The 23,195-nt window shown below is 46.2% G+C and overlaps 1 protein-coding gene across 1 annotated transcript in view; it reads right to left on the bottom strand.

Moving 5' to 3' along the window:
* Positions 1–23,195, bottom strand: part of LOC138246473 (IgGFc-binding protein-like) — a 292,884-nt gene that overhangs the window by 155,674 nt on the left and 114,015 nt on the right. Inside the window, exon 2 of the mRNA XM_069201110.1 lies at positions 2,830–2,883. Within this exon, the coding sequence (XP_069057211.1) occupies positions 2,830–2,881 (52 nt within the window). The 5' untranslated portion in view covers positions 2,882–2,883. The remainder of the gene's footprint in view (positions 1–2,829; positions 2,884–23,195) is intronic.

The following is a 23,195-nucleotide window of genomic DNA, read 5'->3' as shown; positions in this document are numbered from 1 at the left end:
TAGCATACTACAAAAAGCTATTCACCAACCTATGTACCGGGGTTCTGCTTCTCCAATCTTTTCTGTGGAGAGTCTCCACTCAAATAAGTCTACAATTTAGTAGAAAATGCAGGTGGAGTGGCTGGAAAATGGAATATACCTACTACTAAAGGTGAGCAATTAAGAGAGAACTAAGGAGACATTAAAGGTGGATAAGGAAGGGGTTTAGAAAGGGATGTGCACCCACCCACAAAAGAGTAAGCCCATTCCTATTCACAAACTGCACTTCTAAAGTTACTACGAACAAAAAGGTCCCCTAACAGTAGTAGATTGACTCCAACTCAGAGCTGGAGCAAGTCAAGCAACACACATGGCTAACCATTAGAACTACAACACTCTCCCTTAGAAAATAATGGGGTGGAAACTTGGAAAACACATAGGAAAAATAGTTACAATAAATAGAATTATTTAAAACAGTTACAAATATAAATAAATATGATTTAGTTTACACAAATCTAAACATAAATCTTTTTGGGCCTGATTATGATCTTGGAGGATGGGATACTCCGTCACCATCGGCACGGATATCCCGTCTGCCATTTTACAACTTCCATAGGATGTAATGGAACTTGTAATACAGTGGATGGGATATCTGTCACGTTGTGACAGAGTATCTCATCCACCAAGACCATAATCAGGCCCTTTTTATTTGATTTTAACATATTTGAATATTATTTTTAATTTAAAGCATAATGAACCATCAATTTAAATGAAAATGGAATTACATTACTTTTAGTTAATTCTGTACATCACTCTTAACAATTAATACGTAATAAAAAATATATTCTTTACTCTGCCTTTTTTAATTTTAAACTTAAAATAATAATTGTAATTAAATGTATTACAGATAACTACAGTTGAAATGTAATGTGTTATTAATCCTTTTTATTTTGTTTTATATTTTAAATACATTTATCAAATCAAATAAACTAATATTTCACATAATATTTCTACCATTTTTCAAGTTTAATCTACTTTTGCACTTTTCCCTATAATTCACCATTACAAGGTCTCCAACACTGGGGTAGAGATCTCCATGCGGTAAAGAAGTGAGAGAATTTAAAAGGTTTAACTCGCAGAAATCAGCAAAATAGCTTTACATTAATTAAATATTAATGTGCATTAATTTTATTTATATATTTTTAAATGTAGAGAAAATAATAAAATGCTACAGCACTATTAACTTCATTAGAATTACTTTAAAGGCATTACATTTACATTTTTTTAAGATTTATTAAAAAATATTCTACATAAGGTAAAAATAGCAACTATTTTGTCTTAATAATTGTTCAAGGTGATGTATAAAATTAATTAAAGGTAATTTGATTATATTTTAATAAAAGGTTGTGTCACATTCATTTTTTAATTCAAAAAGGTTATTAAATATATTCAAAATGTTTTATTTTTATATTTTATAATTAAACAATTAATTGTATTTATGTTTTAAGCTATTTTAAACAATTTCATTTAATTTCACATTATTTCATATGGCGTTCTATTTTAAGCCCTGCCTAAATTATTTTCTACGGAGGGTATTGCATTATCAGTTGTTGGGTATTTGGGGTGCTAGACTTACTACTCTTCCTTTTTGACGCTAGCAACTTACACTTGCAAATTTGACGTGATATTAAGTCTGCGCTTTTGAATATATTTAGACTTGTAAATTTACAGGTGCAAATTACTCACAAGTATGATACCTTTGTGAATAGTCCCTTGTGTGTTTCTAAGAGCCAAGCTGATAATGTGATAAGTGTCAGCAGTTTCTTTATGAAGTGTGTCACCCTTTGCTCCCTTCTGATGTCCTCATGTGTCCCTATGTGCCATGCCACCATGTCTTCCCATTTTCCATGTCACCATGTGCTTGATGTCTCATATCAAAATGTGATCTTATGTGTTCCTCTGTCCTTGTTTGCTTGTGCCTTAATACTGTGCCTAGTGAGTTGATACCCGATGTTACCATGTTTTTCCAGTGGCCTACTGCACCATATCTAGTGGCAAATTATCCCATGTTCCACTACCTTCCTGGGGACCTAATATCCTATGTTACCATGTCTTTCTAGTGACCTAATACCCCATGTTTTCATGTATTTCTAGTGCCTAAATACCCTATGTTCCAATGGCTTTCTAGTGGCCTAACATCCCAAGTTTCCATGTATTTCTAGTGGTCTGTTGCCCCAGATTACCATGTGTTTTATGTTCCATATCACCTGAGTCCATATTCATAAAGATCAACTGAGATCCCACTGCTGCTTCCTTTGGATAGATTTTTTACCAGATCTGACCCACTGATAGAAAGCTAGCATGGCTATTAAAGGGTGATACCCTAAAACCGGTCCCAGGATGCTTGTTTCATGGGAGGACCTGGCCTGGCAGTTCAGGCTAGACTGTTCCCATAGGGAATAGGGTGACGACTGATTTGCATATGTCTGGGTCCAAACTGGGGTGGCATGGTGAGCCCAAGAACAATGGATTAAACCCAGATCTGTGACTGGGGGTGAGTGGTTGAAAAGTTTCTGCACTCCGTCCATCATCCTTTTGTGTTGCCACTGATAGAAAGTCAGGTGTCCTTGCTGCAATTTGTCCATCACACTACTGTGTGTTTTTTTTTAAAATGTTATCATTTTATATATATCCCTTAGGAGAATGATCTTATAGCGCACTTTTATGTAGAATTATTAAGATGATGTTGGTACTCACATTGATCTCGGAAGGATGCAAGACAGAGTCTACATACAGAGATTGCAGAAGTGAGCGCGTACACACAGCTTTCTTACCAGTTTCCATACTTACCACATGGAAGTGCCAGGAAGGCCCACAGCCACAGGAGTGTTTTGGTCCCCATTGCTGGAAAGGAATCAGAAAAAGGCGATGGTTAATGGTGGAACAGGGAATGGAAGGTATATAGAAATGATGATGACTGGTGCTGCTTGACATTGTGATTAATTTTACTTATTTCAGAGATAAGATGTGTGGAGGTATGTACGTATACATATGACACACAAAGCCACAATGTTATCATATCAAGTCTTTAGGGGATATGCGCTGAAATCATTATAGCAATTGTGAACATCTGGTTCCACTTCATGTAAAACTGTGTAGATCGGTACAAACACTGCAGAATGTACAAGTAGTAAGGAAGTCATACAGCGCTCAGCAGTTGGACCGCCCTACCCCTATTGGGTGGAGGAAGCACCTCCGCAGCACAGTTAGAAGTTTTTTAGTTTTGTGCCTCCAGGGCACTTTGTCCCCTAATGGGAGCCACTACAAGAGAAATCTGGCAGACTTTCATATGCTTGACCCCTTTCAAGACATCCTATGATCTGCTCCCACCTCTCGGTTCCACTGGGCTCTGCTCCCTGGCTTCATAGTTGCTCTCATTTCCATTTCACTGGTTCTTATTGGTCAGCTGCTGTTGGCTTCCTTCCTCTTCATGTGTTTTCCTTCACCGGATGCGTAGAAGGCATTTTTTCTCACTTTTATTAGACTCTACTTTTCCTTGTGTTTAAGCCCTCTGATCAGTGCTTAATTTGTAAACTAAAGGTGCCCAAGACTCTCCTCTGAAATGCGCGACTGCTGCAATGAAATGTGTGAGCACAGAATTCCGAGGCAGCCTAATCCTGAAGCCATTTCGGGCCTCCTCAATCCATTTACAGCCACTTCCTGCCCTTCAGCTCACTCTTGCAGCTTTCTGCTTTCTCTCTTTGTGCCTCTTTTTAGTTTTTCTCTTCCTCCGTCTTTCCTATGTGTCTTTTGCTGGCAGGAAGTGCGTGAGGCAGAAGAATAAGTGCCGGCCCCAGTGCCTAATTTCTGCTTCTTGTTTCTGGTACAGAGCACTGGCAGTTATGTTTGAGGGCCGGCGCTTATTTTTCTACCCCAAGCATTTACTGCGAGCTAAAGACACATATGGGAAAGACGGAGGAAGAGAAAAACGAAAAAGCGTCACAAAGGGAGAAAGCAGATAACTGCAAGAGTGAGCTGAAGGGGCAGGCAGTGGCTGTAAATGGATAAGAAGGCCCAAGAGGGCTTCAGGATTACGCTGCCTCAGTATTCCGTGTTCGCATATTTAATTGCAGTAGCCGCGTGTTTAATGGGAGGGCTTTGGGCACTGGCACATTTTTATTTACAAATTAAGCACTGGCCGGCCCAAAAAAATGAGTGCTGTGCTCCGCACAGGAAACCACCTCCTCACATTAAGCACTGACTTTTCCGAATGCGTGCAACTTTTGTAACGTGGTTACCTTGTGTACATCTGCCCCCTCCATGCTCCTTCTCTATCCACGTCGGCTTAGCCCCTGATTCCTCCTTCCGCCCTCCGTGAAGTTGCAGTTCAGCTCTATAACAGCTGTGAACTCTCTTCCGACTGATCGGGCCTTTGCATGTTGGGGCTCCCAACCTGAGCTCTGTGCTCATAATTTCCAGTGACTGACATACCGACCACCCCAGTGACCGCAGCTACAGTGGTGGAACAGGCACTGCAACACCGGCAATGTGGTGTTGGCGTCAGTGCCACCCTTCAGTGTCTGTATGCTAATCCAAAAGGCTGGGAGCGACCGGGGTGACACACACATTCTGCATGTTCTCAGCTAAACAATAAAATACAGAAAATATATCTGGTCTGGAAGAAGGCATAAAAGCCTTTCCTCTGTCGACCCTTATTAGCAGGGCTGTTTAGTGCCTTGCAATTTCTCATAAAAGCAAGATAACACGAGTTGCAGAACAGAATAACATCTGATAACTTAACAGAACTTGTAGCACATAATATCCTAGAGGGGTATATAATTACATATAGCATAACATTCCGTACAATAAAATATCATAACATGCCACACACTAATGTACTGTTGCATAGCATATCAAAGCAAAGTATGAATTATACCATGGGTACTCACAAACATTTTCACAGGGGCTGTTAGACTTTTCATCCTTGGCGTGGTTTCCCTTAACTTTTTGCCTCTGTTCCCCAGGTTGTTGATGTGTGCTGTACTCTGATTTTGCTGTTTTTGTTATTCTGGGCACTTTACCATTGCACCAGTGCTAAAGTGCAAGTGCTCCTTTACAAAATGTGTATGTAATTGGCTTATCCATGATTGGCATATTTGATTTACTAGTAAGTCCCTAGTAGAGTGCACTAGAGGTGCCAGGGCCTGTAAAACAAATGCTACTAGTGGGCCTGCAGCACTGGTTGTGCCACCCACATAGGTAGCTCTGTAATCATGTCTCAGACCTACCATTGCAGTGCCTGCGTGTGTACTTTTAACTGTAAATTCGACTTGGCAAGTGTACCCACTTGCCAGGCCTAAACCTTCCCTTTTCTTACATGTAAGGCACCCCTAAGGTAGGCCCCAGGTAGCACCAAGGGCAGGGTGCAGTGTATGGTTAAGGTAGGACATATAGTAATGTGTTTTATATGTCCTGATAGTGAAATATTGCTAAATTCTTTTTTTACTGTTGCAAGGCCTATCCCTCTCATAGGTTAACATGGGGGCTACCTTTAAATCCGATCAAAGTGTAGATTCCCTTTGGGAACGGATGGACATGTGTGTTTGGAAATGCCACTTTTAGAAAGTTAGCATTTTCTTGCTTATACCATTTCTGTGACTCTGCCCGTTTGTGGATTCCCTGTCTGGGTCAGTTTGACAGCTGGGCTGGTTGCACCTCACACTAGACAGTGACACAACAGGAGCTGGGGTGTAGTCTACATTTCCTGATGAGCCATCTGTGCTAGGTGGGAGGGGTGGAGTGGTCACTTACACCTGAAAGGGCTGTGCCTGTCCTCACACAATGCAGTCTCCGACCCTCTGGTGAGTGTCTGGGGCCTGGCCTGGGCAAGGCAGGATTTCACATTCAGAAGAGACTTTACTTTAAAGTAGGCCTACTTCAAAGGAGAAATTGGGTATAAGAAGGGCAGCCAAAACCACAGACTTTAGAACACTTCTGGAAACAAGAGGAACCTCTGCCTGGAGAAGATCTGAAGAGCTGAGGAGAAGTGCTGCCCTGCCTGTGACTGTGCTTTGTGGAGCTATCTTGCAGTTGCTGCTTCTGACAGAGTAAGAGGGCAAAGACTGGACTTTGTGTGTCTTCCATCTTGTGAAGAAATCTCCAAGGGCTTGATTTAGAGCTTGCCTCCTGTTGTTTGAAGCCTCAGGGACAGCAAAGACTTCTTTCTGTCATCACCTGGAGTCTCTGGAGAGACTCCTGATCTGACAAGTGGTGCCCTATCCAGTCCCTGGGCCCTTGAAAGGAAAGCTGGTGGAAATCCAAGGAAATCGACTTGGGATGACTTTGGACCGACGCAGCTGCTGAATCCGGTGACGCCGCCTGCAACCGACTCCGTGATCTTCACTGGAATGTGACAACCTTCGCAGGCCTGATGCCGCTGCAGCCCCACTGAAGTCCGCGACCCCGTGGAAGTTGCTGCACCATGTCGTGACCGACACCGCTCGAAGTGCGCGTATTCAACGTTTCGCACCGACACCGCGATCCCCGACTTTGCTCATCGACTTGTTTTCACTCTTCACCAAAGGTACTGTACTTGGGGGTCTACGCGACTCCGTGTCCGGCGCCGCTGGTGTTGGCTTGTTGGGAACGACTCTGTCACAACGCCGTGTTAACACCTCATCGAAGCATTTTGTGTTTCAAAGCGCTACTTTTTGAGTTTAATCTTTAAAAATTCATAACTTGACTTGTGTATGTCGGATTTTTGTCGTTTTGGTCTTGTTTTGTTTAGATCAATATTTCCTATTTTTCTAACTGGTGTTGTGTCATTTTGTAGTGTTTTCATTAAGTTACTGTGTGTGTTGGTACACATACTTTACACCTAGCACTCTGAAGTTAAGCCTACTGCTCTGCCAAGCTACCAAGGGGGTAAGCAAGGGTTAGCCGAGGGTGATTCTCTTTTACCCTGACTAGAGTGAGGGTCCTTGCTTGAACAGGGGGTAACCTGACTGGCAACCATAGACCCCATTTCTAACAGGGGCCAAAATGTTTGGTCTGTGATGTACCTGAGGGCTGCATCAATGCCAGAGGAATGGCAGCCGGGCGAGGTGATTAGGGGGAATGGCTGTTAGGTATGGGCAGGCAAAGTGAAGGATATACACCTAGTGACTGAATTCAGCAATATGAAACCTGAAATTAATCTCGGCTTCCCCACTTTTCCAAATTGTGTGATCCTAGACAATTGCTTAATTTCACTTTCCCTTCTTTTTGTCATCATCACATAAGAGGACAGCACATTTTCAGCATCCACACGGTAAAAATATGCTCCTGTGTTTGATTTAATAAACTATAATATTGTCATGTACACTAGGAACTCAAGCCACTTAAAAAGTGCACAGAACATCTGAATTGCCTCTTTAATTCACTGTTGGCATATTTGCTAGGGTAGGGGTAAGAATTAACGCTTCTAAATTCATGTTTGCAAATTATCACTTTTAAATTAATAGTTCTCTTTGCAATGATATAACTTATACTTAGGTTGAAAGGTTCATCAAGTTAACTTAATACACTTTTTGAATTTTGAAGCAGCGGATATATTTTCACACTTTTGCTGCAAGATGTCTTTTGAGTATACATGAATTATACCATATTATTCTATTCAGTAGTATAGTACGGCCTATCGTGTCCTAACCTACCACAGTGTAATAAAACATACAACTTCATACAATAACATATCATACCATTGCTTATTATAATACACCATAATACTTTATGGCATACTATGTCATAACATACAACAGTATTCTATGAAATACCACAGCATCCTATAATGTACCATACCACGGCATCATAATATGCCATAGTAGGGGATACTAACATACCAAAGTATACTGTGACATACACCAGCACACAAAAACATCCCGTACCAAGGCATATCATAATATATATATTATAACATGGCATAGCGTGTCATAACATACCATAGTATAGTACAGTACACTTTAACATAAGATATCTTACGGTATTGTAAATACCATATGTAGATAATTGGCTTACTGGTTGGGGGCGGGGGTGATACCCTTCTCAAGCAGCAGCCACAATTTTTGTTAGAGTGATTTCACAGCAAACCCCAAATTAACCTGTGCATAACCCTCTGGAAGCTTGACACAAAAGCAGTCAGACGTAACTTAGAGGCAATGTGCAAAGTATTTATGCAGTACTTCAGAGAGTAAAAAACAAAACACAAGAAAAATCCCACACTAATTTAGGAAAAGGGAGTATAATTTAATATAACTATTTTAGACCAAAATTACAAAAATCCAATCAGTGGAACTGGAGATATGCAATTTTAAAGATGTAAGTGAAAATAGTGCCTAAAAGCACAAAGCGCCAACTGTGGTTATCGGCTCACGCCAGACCAGGAGAACGTCACAAGTTCAGGTCGACCACGCTGTGAGGTCTTGCATTTTGAATGCGACATGTTGCATCAGTTCTGTTCACAAGACCACAGTTGGGTTAACAGAGCACTTACAGTCCCACTTCTAATGGCCCATGACAGGGGTGGCACCACTTGGGTGGTAGAAGTCACAGCAGATGGAGTCCATGTGCTGGGTTCAAGATGGATAAACCCTTTACGTCCCTGAGGCTCTGATCAGAAGACCAGCCAACTAGCCCTTGGAATCAATCTGGTGGTCCTGTGTTCAAGATGCAGGTTGTAAGGAAATGCCTCCTTGGCATGGTTGCCCCCTGACTTTTTGCCTTTGCTGATGCTATGTTTACAATTGAAAGTGTGCTGAGGCCTGCTAACCAGGCCCCAGCACCAGTGTTCTTTCCCTAACCTGTACTTTTGTATCCACAATTGGCAGACCCTGGCATCCAGATAAGTCCCTTGTAACTGGTACTCCTAGTACCAAGGGCCCTGATGCCAAGGAAGGTCTCTAAGGGCTGCAGCATGTCTTATGCCACCCTGGAGACCTCTCACCCAGCACAGACACACTGCTTGCCAGCTTGTGTGTGCTAGTGAGGACAAAACGAGTAAGTCGACATGGCACTCCCCTCAGGGTGCCATGCCAGCCTCTCACTGCCTATGCAGTATAGGTAAGACACCCCTCTAGCAGGCCTTACAGCCCTAAGGCAGGGTGCACTATACCATAGGTGAGGGTACCAGTGCATGAGCATGGTACCCCTACAGTGTCTAAACAAAACCTTAGACATTGTAAGTGCAGGGTAGCCATAAGAGTATATGGTCTGGGAGTTTGTCAAACACGAACTCCACAGCACCATAATGGCTACACTGAAAACTGGGAAGTTTGGTATCAAACTTCTCAGCACAATAAATGCACACTGATGCCAGTGTACATTTTATTGTAAAATACACCCCAGAGGGCACCTTAGAGGTGCCCCCTGAAACTTAACCGACTATCTGTGTAGGCTGACTAGTTTTAGCAGCCTGCCACAAACCGAGACATGTTGCTGGCCCCATGGGGAGAGTGCCTTTGTCACTCTGAGGCCAGTAACAAAGCCTGCACTGGGTGGAGATGCTAACACCTCCCCCAGGCAGGAATTGTCACACCTGGCGGTGAGCCTCAAAGGCTCACCTCCTTTGTGCCAACCCAGCAGGACACTCCAACTAGTGGAGTTGCCCGCCCCCTCCGGCCAGGCCCCACTTTTGGCGGCAAGGCCGGAGAAGATAATGAGAAAAACAAGGAGGAGTCACTGGCCAGTCAGGACAGCCCCTAAGGTGTCCCGAGCTGAAGTGACTCTAACTTTTAGAAATCCTCCATCTTGCAGATGGAGGATTCCCCCAATAGGGTTAAGATTGTGACCCCCTCCCCTTGGGAGGAGGCACAAAGAGGGTGTACCCACCCTCAGGGCTAGTAGCCATTGGCTACTAACCCCCCAGACCTAAACACGCCCTTAAATTTAGTATTTAAGGGCTACCCTGAACCCTAGAAAATTAGATTCCTGCAACTACAAGAAGAAGGACTGCCTAGCTGAAAAACCCCTGCAGAGGAAGACCAGAAGACGACAACTGCCTTGGCTCCAGAAACTCACCGGCCTGTCTCCTGCCTTCCAAAGATCCTGCTCCAGCGACGCCTTCCAAAGGGACCAGCGACCTCGACATCCTCTGAGGACTGCCCCTGCTTCGAAAAGACAAGAAACTCCCGAGGACAGCGGAACTGCTCCAAGAAAGGCTGCAACTTTGTTTCCAGCAGCTTTGAAAGAACCCTGCAAGCTCCCCGCAAGAAGCGTGAGACTTGCAACACTGCACCCGGCGACCCCGACTCGGCTGGTGGAGATCCAACACCTCAGGAGGGACCCCAGGACTACTCTAAGACTGTGAGTACCAAAACCTGTCCCCCCTGAGCCCCCCCAGCGCCGCCTGCAGAGGGAATCCCGAGGCTTCCCCTGACCGCGACTCTTTGAATCCTAAGTCCCGACGCCTGGGAGAGACCCTGCACCCGCAGCCCCCAGGACCTGAAGGACCGAACTTTCGCTGGAGAAGTGACCCCCAGGAGTCCCTCTCCCTTGCCCAAGTGGAGGTCTCCCCGAGGAACCCCCCCCTTGCCTGCCTGCAGCGCTGAAGAGATCCCGAGATCTCTCATAGACTAACATTGCGAACCCGACGCTTGTTTCTACACTGCACCCGGCCGCCCCCGCGCCGCTGAGGGTGAAATTTCTGTGTGGGCTTGTGTCCCCCCCGGTGCCCTACAAAACCCCCCTGGTCTGCCCTCCGAAGACGCGGGTACTTACCTGCAAGCAGACCGGAACCGGGGCACCCCCTTCTCTCCATTCTAGCCTATGCGTTTTGGGCACCACTTTGAACTCTGCACCTGACCGGCCCTGAGCTGCTGGTGTGGTGACTTTGGGGTTGCTCTGAACCCCCAACGGTGGGCTACCTTGGACCAAGAACTGAACCCTGTAAGTGTCTTACTTACCTGGTAAAACTAACAAAAACTTACCTCCCCCAGGAACTGTGAAAATTGCACTGTGTCCACTTTTAAAGTAGCTATTTGTCAATAACTTGAAAAGTATACATGCAATTGAAATGATTGAAAGTTCCTAATGTACTTACCTGCAATACCTTTCAAACAAGATATTACATGTTACATTTGAACCTGTGGTTCTTAAAATAAACTAAGAAAAGATATTTTTCTATAACAAAACCTATTGGCTGGATTTGTCTCTGAGTGTGTGTACCTCATTTATTGTCTATGTGTATGTACAACAAATGCTTAACACTACTCCTTGGATAAGCCTACTGCTCGACCACACTACCACAAAATAGAGCATTAGTATTATCTATTTTTACCACTATTTTACCTCTAAGGGGAACCCTTGGACTCTGTGCATGCTATTCCTTACTTTGAAATAGCACATACAGAGCCAACCTCCTACATTGGTGGATCAGCGGTGGGGTACAAGACTTTGCATTTGCTGGACTACTCAGCCAATACCTGATCACACGACAAATTCCAAAATTGTCATTAGAAATTCATTTTTGCAATTTGAAATTTTTCTAAATTCTTAAAAGTCCTGCTAGGGCCTTGTGTGTTAAGTCCCTGTTTAGCATTTTCTTTTAGAGTTTAAAAGTTTGTTAAAAGTCTGAAATTAGATTCTAGAAACAGTGTTAGATTCTTTAAAAAGTCTTCCAACTTTTAGCAAAATAATGTCTGATACAGAGATGAATGTGGTGGAACTCGACACCACACCTTACCTCCATCTTAAGATGAGGGAGCTAAGGTCTCTCTGTAATATCAAAAAAATAACCATTGGCTCCAGACCTACCAAAATTCAGCTCCAGGAGCTGTTGGCAGAGTTTGAAAAAGCCAACCCCTCTGATGATGACATCACAGAGGAAGAAATTAGTGACTTGGAGGCCAATGTCCCTCCTCCAGTCCTAAATAGGGAGAACAGGACCCCTCATGTCCTGTCTCCAACTGTGTTAGTCAGAAATGGTGAGTCCCTCACAGGAGGGTCCCACATTTCTGAAATCACTGAGGATGCTCTCAGTGAAGATGACCTCCTGTTAGCCAGGATGGCCAAAAGATTGGCTTTAGAGAGACAGCTCCTAGCCATAGAAAGGGAAAGACAAGAGATGGGCCTAGGACCCATCAATGGTGGCAGCAATATAAATAGGGTCAGAGATTCTCCTGACATGTTAAAAATCCCCAAAGGGATTGTGACAAAATATGAAGATGGTGATGACATCACCAAATGGTTCACAGCTTTTGAGAGGGCTTGTGTAACCAGAAAAGTGAACAGATCTCACTGGGGTGCTCTCCTTTGGGAAATGTTCACTGGAAAGTGTAGGGATAGACTCCTCACACTCTCTGGAAAAGATGCAGAATCTTATGACCTCATGAAGGGTACCCTGATTGAGGGCTTTGGATTCTCCACTGAGGAGTACAGGATTAGGTTCAGGGGGGCTCAAAAATCCTCGAGCCAGACCTGGGTTGACTTTGTTGACTACTCAGTGAAGACACTAGATGGTTGGATTCAAGGCAGTGGTGTAAGTAATTATGATGGGCTGTACAATTTATTTGTGAAAGAACACCTATTGAGTAATTGTTTCAATGATAAACTGCATCAGCATCTGGTAGACCTAGGACCAATTTCTCCCCAAGAATTGGGAAAGAAGGCGGACCATTGGGTCAAGACAAGGGTGTCCAAGACTTCAACAGGGGGTGACCAAAAGAAAGGGGTCACAAAGACTCCCCAGGGGAAGGGTGATGAGACAACCAAAACTAAAAATAGTAAAGAGTCTTCTACAGGCCCCCAAAAACCTGCACAGGAGGGTGGGCCCAGAGCCTCTTCACAAAACAATGGGTACAAGGGTAAAAACTTTGATCCCAAAAAGGCCTGGTGTCATAGCTGTAAACAGCATGGACACCAAACTGGAGACAAGGCCTGTCCCAAGAAAGGTTCCACTCCAAACTCCCATCCAGGTAACACTGGTATGGCTAGTCTCCAAGTGGGATCAACAGTGTGCCCAGAGCAAATCAGGGTCCACACTGAAGCTACTCTAGTTTCTGAGGGTGGGGTGGATTTAGCCACACTAGCTGTCTGGCCGCCTAACATGCAAAAATACAGACAGCAACTCTTAATTAATGGGACTAGAATAGAGGGCCTGAGGGATACAGGTGCCAGTGTCACCATGGTGACAGAGAAACTGGTTTCCCCTGGCCAATACCTGACTGGAAAAACTTACACAGTCACCAACGCTGACAATCAGAGAAAAGTACATCCCATGGCAATGGTTACTTTAGAATGGGGAGGGGTCAATGGCCTGAAACAGGTGGTGGTCTCCTCAAATATCCCAGTGGACTGTCTGCTTGGAAATGACCTGGAGTCCTCAGCATGGGCTGAGGTAGAACTAAAAACCCATGCAGCAATGCTGGGTATCCCTGAACTGGTGTGTGTGAAAACAAGAGCACAATGCAAGGCACAGGGTGAACAAGTAGAGCTGGAGTCTGGAAGAATGGCCCAGCCTACCAAGAGAACAGGAAAGTCAGTTGGGAAACCAACTGCAACACAGCAAAAGAAAGGGAACCTCTCTTCTCAGGAAGAAGTTCTGCCCTCTGAGGGAACTGAGCCTTTGGAGCTTGAACCTTACCAGGTTGAGCTCTTGGGCCCAGGGGGACCCTCAAGGGAGGAGCTGTGTAAGGGACAATAAACCTGTCCCTCTCTTGAAGGCCTTAGGCAGCAAGCTGCTGAAGAGTCCAAAGGCAAGAAAAATGGAACACATAGGGTCTATTGGGAGGATGGACTCCTGTACACTGAGGCCAGAGACCCCAAACCTGGTGCCACTAGGAGAGTGGTAGTGCCTCAGCTGTTCAGGAAGTTCATCCTAACATTGGCCCATGACATTCCCCTTGCTGGACATTTGGGACAAACCAAGACGTGGGAGAGGTTAGTCAACCACTTCTACTGGCCCAATATGTCCAACATGGTTAAGGAGTTTTGCCTCTCCTGCCCCACCTGTCAAGCCAGTGGTAAGACAGGTGGGCACCCAAAGGCCCCCCTCATTCCACTTCCAGTGGTGGGGGTTCCCTTTGAAAGAGTGGGTGTGGACATAGTTGGTCCACTAGAACCTCCCACAGCCTCAGGAAATATGTATATCCTGGTAGTAGTGGATCATGCTACCAGGTATCCTGAAGCTATTCCCCTTAGGTCGACTACTGCCCCTGCCGTAGCCAAGGCCCTCATTGGTATCTTTACCAGAGTGGGTTTCCCTAAGGAGGTGGTGTCTGACAGAGGTACCAACTTCATGTCAGCATACCTAAAGCACATGTGGAATGAGTGTGGGGTGACTTATAAATTCACTACACCATACCATCCACAAACTAATGGCTTAGTTGAGAGATTCAACAAGACATTAAAGGGCATGATCATGGGGCTCCCAGAAAAACTCAAAAGGAGATGGGATGTCCTCTTGCCATGTCTGCTTTTCGCTTACAGAGAGGTGCCACAGAAGGGAGTAGGATTCTCACCCTTTGAACTTCTGTTTGGTCATCCTGTAAGAGGACCACTTGCTCTTGTTAAAGAAGGCTGGGAGAGACCTCTCCATGAGCCTAAACAAGACATAGTGGACTATGTGCTTGGCCTTCGCTCTAGAATGGCAGAGTACATGGAAAAGGCAACCAAAAACCTTGAGGCCAGCCAACAGCTCCAGAAGTTTTGGTATGACCAAAAGGCTGCACTGGTTGAGTTCCAACCAGGGCAGAAAGTCTGGGTTCTGGAGCCTGTGGCTCCCAGGGCACTCCAGGACAAATGGAGTGGCCCTTACCCAGTACTAGAAAGGAAGAGTCAGGTCACCTACCTGGTGGACCTGGGCACAAGCAGGAGCCCCAAGAGGGTGATCCATGTGAACCGCCTTAAGCTCTTCCATGACAGGGCTGATGTCAATCTGTTGATGGTAACAGATGAGGATCAGGAGGCAGAGAGTGAACCTCTCCCTGATCTTCTGTCATCAGACCCAAAAGATGGCACAGTAGATGGAGTGATCTACTCAGACACCCTCTCTGGCCAACAGCAAGCTGATTGTAGGAGAGTCCTACAACAGTTTCCTGAACTCTTCTCCTTAACCCCTGGTCAGACACACCTGTGTACCCATGATGTGGACACAGGAGACAGCATGCCTGTCAAGAACAAAATCTTTAGACAATCTGACCATGTTAAGGAAAGCATCAAGGTGGAAGTCCACAAGATGCTGGAATTGGGAGTAATTGAGCGCTCTGACAGCCCCTGGGCTAGCCCAGTGGTCTTAGTCCCCAAACCTCACACCAAAGATGGAAAGAAAGAGATGAGGTTTTGTGTGGACTACAGAGGGCTCAATTCTGTCACCAAGACAGATGCTCATCCAATTCCAAGAGCTGATGAGCTCATAGATAAATTAGGTGCTGCCAAATTCTTAAGTACCTTTGACTTGACAGCAGGGTACTGGCAAATAAAAATGGCACCTGGAGCAAAAGAGAAAACAGCATTCTCCACACCTGATGGGCATTATCAGTTTACTGTTATGCCCTTTGGTTTAAAGAATGCCCCTGCCACCTTCCAAAGGTTGGTGAATCAAGTCCTTGCTGGCTTGGAGTCCTTTAGCACAGCTTATCTTGATGATATTGCTGTCTTTAGCTCCACCTGGCAGGATCACCTGGTCCACCTGAAGAAGGTTTTGAAGGCTCTGTAATCTGCAGGCCTCTCTATCAAGGCATCCAAATGCCAGATAGGGCAGGGAACTGTGGTTTACTTGGGACACCTTGTAGGTGGAGGCCAAGTTCAGCCACTCCAACCCAAGATCCAGACTATTCTGGACTGGGTAGCTCCAAAAACCCAGACTCAAGTCAGGGCATTCCTTGGCTTGACTGGGTATTACAGGAGGTTTGTGAAGGGATATGGATCCATTGTGACAGCCCTCACTGAACTCACCTCCAAGAAAATGCCCAAGAAAGTGAACTGGACTGTGGAATGCCAACAGGCCTTTGACACCCTGAAACAAGCAATGTGCTCAGCACCAGTTCTCAAAGCTCCAGATTATTCTAAGCAGTTCATTGTGCAGACTGATGCCTCTGAACATGGGATAGGGGCAGTTTTGTCCCAAACAAATGATGATGGCCTTGACCAGCCTGTTGCTTTCATTAGCAGGAGGTTACTCCCCAGGGAGCAGCGTTGGAGTGCCATTGAGAGGGAGGCCTTTGCTGTGGTTTGGTCCCTGAAGAAGCTGAGACCATACCTCTTTGGGACTCACTTCCTAGTTCAAACTGACCACAGACCTCTCAAATGGCTGATGCAAATGAAAGGTGAAAATCCTAAACTGTTGAGGTGGTCCATCTCCCTACAGGGAATGGACTTTATAGTGGAACACAGACCTGGGACTGCCCATGCCAATGCAGATGGCCTTTCCAGGTTCTTCCACTTAGAAAATGAAGACTCTCTTGGGAAAGGTTAGTCTCATCCTCTTTCGTTTGGGGGGGGGTTGTGTAAGGAAATGCCTCCTTGGCATGGTTGCCCCCTGACTTTTTGCCTTTGCTGATGCTATGTTTACAATTGAAAGTGTGCTGAGGCCTGCTAACCAGGCCCCAGCACCAGTGTTCTTTCCCTAACCTGTACTTTTGTATCCACAATTGGCAGACCCTGGCATCCAGATAAGTCCCTTGTAACTGGTACTCCTAGTACCAAGGGCCCTGATGCCAAGGAAGGTCTCTAAGGGCTGCAGCATGTCTTATGCCACCCTGGAGACCTCTCACCCAGCACAGACACACTGCTTGCCAGCTTGTGTGTGCTAGTGAGGACAAAACGAGTAAGTCGACATGGCACTCCCCTCAGGGTGCCATGCCAGCCTCTCACTGCCTATGCAGTATAGGTAAGACACCCCTCTAGCAGGCCTTACAGCCCTAAGGCAGGGTGCACTATACCATAGGTGAGGGTACCAGTGCATGAGCATGGTACCCCTACAGTGTCTAAACAAAACCTTAGACATTGTAAGTGCAGGGTAGCCATAAGAGTATATGGTCTGGGAGTTTGTCAAACACGAACTCCACAGCACCATAATGGCTACACTGAAAACTGGGAAGTTTGGTATCAAACTTCTCAGCACAATAAATGCACACTGATGCCAGTGTACATTTTATTGTAAAATACACCCCAGAGGGCACCTTAGAGGTGCCCCCTGAAACTTAACCGACTATCTGTGTAGGCTGACTAGTTTTAGCAGCCTGCCACAAACCGAGACATGTTGCTGGCCCCATGGGGAGAGTGCCTTTGTCACTCTGAGGCCAGTAACAAAGCCTGCACTGGGTGGAGATGCTAACACCTCCCCCAGGCAGGAATTGTCACACCTGGCGGTGAGCCTCAAAGGCTCACCTCCTTTGTGCCAACCCAGCAGGACACTCCAACTAGTGGAGTTGCCCGCCCCCTCCGGCCAGGCCCCACTTTTGGCGGCAAGGCCGGAGAAGATAATGAGAAAAACAAGGAGGAGTCACTGGCCAGTCAGGACAGCCCCTAAGGTGTCCCGAGCTGAAGTGACTCTAACTTTTAGAAATCCTCCATCTTGCAGATGGAGGATTCCCCCAATAGGGTTAAGATTGTGACCCCCTCCCCTTGGGAGGAGGCACAAAGAGGGTGTACCCACCCTCAGGGCTAGTAGCCATTGGCTACTAACCCCCCAGACCTAAACACGCCCTTAAATTTAGTATTTAAGGGCTACCCTGAACCCTAGAAAATTAGATTCCTGCAACTACAAGAAGAAGGACTGCCTAGCTGAAAAACCCCTGCAGAGGAAGACCAGAAGACGACAACTGCCTTGGCTCCAGAAACTCACCGGCCTGTCTCCTGCCTTCCAAAGATCCTGCTCCAGCGACGCCTTCCAAAGGGACCAGCGACCTCGACATCCTCTGAGGACTGCCCCTGCTTCGAAAAGACAAGAAACTCCCGAGGACAGCGGAACTGCTCCAAGAAAGGCTGCAACTTTGTTTCCAGCAGCTTTGAAAGAACCCTGCAAGCTCCCCGCAAGAAGCGTGAGACTTGCAACACTGCACCCGGCGACCCCGACTCGGCTGGTGGAGATCCAACACCTCAGGAGGGACCCCAGGACTACTCTAAGACTGTGAGTACCAAAACCTGTCCCCCCTGAGCCCCCCCAGCGCCGCCTGCAGAGGGAATCCCGAGGCTTCCCCTGACCGCGACTCTTTGAATCCTAAGTCCCGACGCCTGGGAGAGACCCTGCACCCGCAGCCCCCAGGACCTGAAGGACCGAACTTTCGCTGGAGAAGTGACCCCCAGGAGTCCCTCTCCCTTGCCCAAGTGGAGGTCTCCCCGAGGAACCCCCCCCTTGCCTGCCTGCAGCGCTGAAGAGATCCCGAGATCTCTCATAGACTAACATTGCGAACCCGACGCTTGTTTCTACACTGCACCCGGCCGCCCCCGCGCCGCTGAGGGTGAAATTTCTGTGTGGGCTTGTGTCCCCCCCGGTGCCCTACAAAACCCCCCTGGTCTGCCCTCCGAAGACGCGGGTACTTACCTGCAAGCAGACCGGAACCGGGGCACCCCCTTCTCTCCATTCTAGCCTATGCGTTTTGGGCACCACTTTGAACTCTGCACCTGACCGGCCCTGAGCTGCTGGTGTGGTGACTTTGGGGTTGCTCTGAACCCCCAACGGTGGGCTACCTTGGACCAAGAACTGAACCCTGTAAGTGTCTTACTTACCTGGTAAAACTAACAAAAACTTACCTCCCCCAGGAACTGTGAAAATTGCACTGTGTCCACTTTTAAAGTAGCTATTTGTCAATAACTTGAAAAGTATACATGCAATTGAAATGATTCAAAGTTCCTAATGTACTTACCTGCAATACCTTTCAAACAAGATATTACATGTTACATTTGAACCTGTGGTTCTTAAAATAAACTAAGAAAAGATATTTTTCTATAACAAAACCTATTGGCTGGATTTGTCTCTGAGTGTGTGTACCTCATTTATTGTCTATGTGTATGTACAACAAATGCTTAACACTACTCCTTGGATAAGCCTACTGCTCGACCACACTACCACAAAATAGAGCATTAGTATTATCTATTTTTACCACTATTTTACCTCTAAGGGGAACCCTTGGACTCTGTGCATGCTATTCCTTACTTTGAAATAGCACATACAGAGCCAACCTCCTACATTGGTGGATCAGCGGTGGGGTACAAGACTTTGCATTTGCTGGACTACTCAGCCAATACCTGATCACACGACAAATTCCAAAATTGTCATTAGAAATTCATTTTTGCAATTTGAAATTTTTCTAAATTCTTAAAAGTCCTGCTAGGGCCTTGTGTGTTAAGTCCCTGTTTAGCATTTTCTTTTAGAGTTTAAAAGTTTGTTAAAAGTCTGAAATTAGATTCTAGAAACAGTGTTAGATTCTTTAAAAAGTCTTCCAACTTTTAGCAAAATAATGTCTGATACAGAGATGAATGTGGTGGAACTCGACACCACACCTTACCTCCATCTTAAGATGAGGGAGCTAAGGTCTCTCTGTAATATCAAAAAAATAACCATTGGCTCCAGACCTACCAAAATTCAGCTCCAGGAGCTGTTGGCAGAGTTTGAAAAAGCCAACCCCTCTGATGATGACATCACAGAGGAAGAAATTAGTGACTTGGAGGCCAATGTCCCTCCTCCAGTCCTAAATAGGGAGAACAGGACCCCTCAAGTCCTGTCTCCAACTGTGTTAGTCAGAAATGGTGAGTCCCTCACAGGAGGGTCCCACATTTCTGAAATCACTGAGGATGCTCTCAGTGAAGATGACCTCCTGTTAGCCAGGATGGCCAAAAGATTGGCTTTAGAGAGACAGCTCCTAGCCATAGAAAGGGAAAGACAAGAGATGGGCCTAGGACCCATCAATGGTGGCAGCAATATAAATAGGGTCAGAGATTCTCCTGACATGTTAAAAATCCCCAAAGGGATTGTGACAAAATATGAAGATGGTGATGACATCACCAAATGGTTCACAGCTTTTGAGAGGGCTTGTGTAACCAGAAAAGTGAACAGATCTCACTGGGGTGCTCTCCTTTGGGAAATGTTCACTGGAAAGTGTAGGGATAGACTCCTCACACTCTCTGGAAAAGATGCAGAATCTTATGACCTCATGAAGGGTACCCTGATTGAGGGCTTTGGATTCTCCACTGAGGAGTACAGGATTAGGTTCAGGGGGGCTCAAAAATCCTCGAGCCAGACCTGGGTTGACTTTGTTGACTACTCAGTGAAGACACTAGATGGTTGGATTCAAGGCAGTGGTGTAAGTAATTATGATGGGCTGTACAATTTATTTGTGAAAGAACACCTATTGAGTAATTGTTTCAATGATAAACTGCATCAGCATCTGGTAGACCTAGGACCAATTTCTCCCCAAGAATTGGGAAAGAAGGCGGACCATTGGGTCAAGACAAGGGTGTCCAAGACTTCAACAGGGGGTGACCAAAAGAAAGGGGTCACAAAGACTCCCCAGGGGAAGGGTGATGAGACAACCAAAACTAAAAATAGTAAAGAGTCTTCTACAGGCCCCCAAAAACCTGCACAGGAGGGTGGGCCCAGAGCCTCTTCACAAAACAATGGGTACAAGGGTAAAAACTTTGATCCCAAAAAGGCCTGGTGTCATAGCTGTAAACAGCATGGACACCAAACTGGAGACAAGGCCTGTCCCAAGAAAGGTTCCACTCCAAACTCCCATCCAGGTAACACTGGTATGGCTAGTCTCCAAGTGGGATCAACAGTGTGCCCAGAGCAAATCAGGGTCCACACTGAAGCTACTCTAGTTTCTGAGGGTGGGGTGGATTTAGCCACACTAGCTGTCTGGCCGCCTAACATGCAAAAATACAGACAGCAACTCTTAATTAATGGGACTAGAATAGAGGGCCTGAGGGATACAGGTGCCAGTGTCACCATGGTGACAGAGAAACTGGTTTCCCCTGGCCAATACCTGACTGGAAAAACTTACACAGTCACCAACGCTGACAATCAGAGAAAAGTACATCCCATGGCAATGGTTACTTTAGAATGGGGAGGGGTCAATGGCCTGAAACAGGTGGTGGTCTCCTCAAATATCCCAGTGGACTGTCTGCTTGGAAATGACCTGGAGTCCTCAGCATGGGCTGAGGTAGAACTAAAAACCCATGCAGCAATGCTGGGTATCCCTGAACTGGTGTGTGTGAAAACAAGAGCACAATGCAAGGCACAGGGTGAACAAGTAGAGCTGGAGTCTGGAAGAATGGCCCAGCCTACCAAGAGAACAGGAAAGTCAGTTGGGAAACCAACTGCAACACAGCAAAAGAAAGGGAACCTCTCTTCTCAGGAAGAAGTTCTGCCCTCTGAGGGAACTGAGCCTTTGGAGCTTGAACCTTACCAGGTTGAGCTCTTGGGCCCAGGGGGACCCTCAAGGGAGGAGCTGTGTAAGGGACAAGAAACCTGTCCCTCTCTTGAAGGCCTTAGGCAGCAAGCTGCTGAAGAGTCCAAAGGCAAGAAAAATGGAACACATAGGGTCTATTGGGAGGATGGACTCCTGTACACTGAGGCCAGAGACCCCAAACCTGGTGCCACTAGGAGAGTGGTAGTGCCTCAGCTGTTCAGGAAGTTCATCCTAACATTGGCCCATGACATTCCCCTTGCTGGACATTTGGGACAAACCAAGACGTGGGAGAGGTTAGTCAACCACTTCTACTGGCCCAATATGTCCAACATGGTTAAGGAGTTTTGCCTCTCCTGCCCCACCTGTCAAGCCAGTGGTAAGACAGGTGGGCACCCAAAGGCCCCCCTCATTCCACTTCCAGTGGTGGGGGTTCCCTTTGAAAGAGTGGGTGTGGACATAGTTGGTCCACTAGAACCTCCCACAGCCTCAGGAAATATGTATATCCTGGTAGTAGTGGATCATGCTACCAGGTATCCTGAAGCTATTCCCCTTAGGTCGACTACTGCCCCTGCCGTAGCCAAGGCCCTCATTGGTATCTTTACCAGAGTGGGTTTCCCTAAGGAGGTGGTGTCTGACAGAGGTACCAACTTCATGTCAGCATACCTAAAGCACATGTGGAATGAGTGTGGGGTGACTTATAAATTCACTACACCATACCATCCACAAACTAATGGCTTAGTTGAGAGATTCAACAAGACATTAAAGGGCATGATCATGGGGCTCCCAGAAAAACTCAAAAGGAGATGGGATGTCCTCTTGCCATGTCTGCTTTTCGCTTACAGAGAGGTGCCACAGAAGGGAGTAGGATTCTCACCCTTTGAACTTCTGTTTGGTCATCCTGTAAGAGGACCACTTGCTCTTGTTAAAGAAGGCTGGGAGAGACCTCTCCATGAGCCTAAACAAGACATAGTGGACTATGTGCTTGGCCTTCGCTCTAGAATGGCAGAGTACATGGAAAAGGCAACCAAAAACCTTGAGGCCAGCCAACAGCTCCAGAAGTTTTGGTATGACCAAAAGGCTGCACTGGTTGAGTTCCAACCAGGGCAGAAAGTCTGGGTTCTGGAGCCTGTGGCTCCCAGGGCACTCCAGGACAAATGGAGTGGCCCTTACCCAGTACTAGAAAGGAAGAGTCAGGTCACCTACCTGGTGGACCTGGGCACAAGCAGGAGCCCCAAGAGGGTGATCCATGTGAACCGCCTTAAGCTCTTCCATGACAGGGCTGATGTCAATCTGTTGATGGTAACAGATGAGGATCAGGAGGCAGAGAGTGAACCTCTCCCTGATCTTCTGTCATCAGACCCAAAAGATGGCACAGTAGATGGAGTGATCTACTCAGACACCCTCTCTGGCCAACAGCAAGCTGATTGTAGGAGAGTCCTACAACAGTTTCCTGAACTCTTCTCCTTAACCCCTGGTCAGACACACCTGTGTACCCATGATGTGGACACAGGAGACAGCATGCCTGTCAAGAACAAAATCTTTAGACAATCTGACCATGTTAAGGAAAGCATCAAGGTGGAAGTCCACAAGATGCTGGAATTGGGAGTAATTGAGCGCTCTGACAGCCCCTGTGCTAGCCCAGTGGTCTTAGTCCCCAAACCTCACACCAAAGATGGAAAGAAAGAGATGAGGTTTTGTGTGGACTACAGAGGGCTCAATTCTGTCACCAAGACAGATGCTCATCCAATTCCAAGAGCTGATGAGCTCATAGATAAATTAGGTGCTGCCAAATTCTTAAGTACCTTTGACTTGACAGCAGGGTACTGGCAAATAAAA

This window comes from Pleurodeles waltl, chromosome 7 (genome assembly GCF_031143425.1).
Source record: "Pleurodeles waltl isolate 20211129_DDA chromosome 7, aPleWal1.hap1.20221129, whole genome shotgun sequence".
Lineage (NCBI taxonomy): Eukaryota > Metazoa > Chordata > Amphibia > Caudata > Salamandridae > Pleurodeles > Pleurodeles waltl.
The sequence above is the reverse complement of the archived record's forward strand: the minus strand, read 5'-3'. Positions and strand labels throughout refer to the sequence as shown.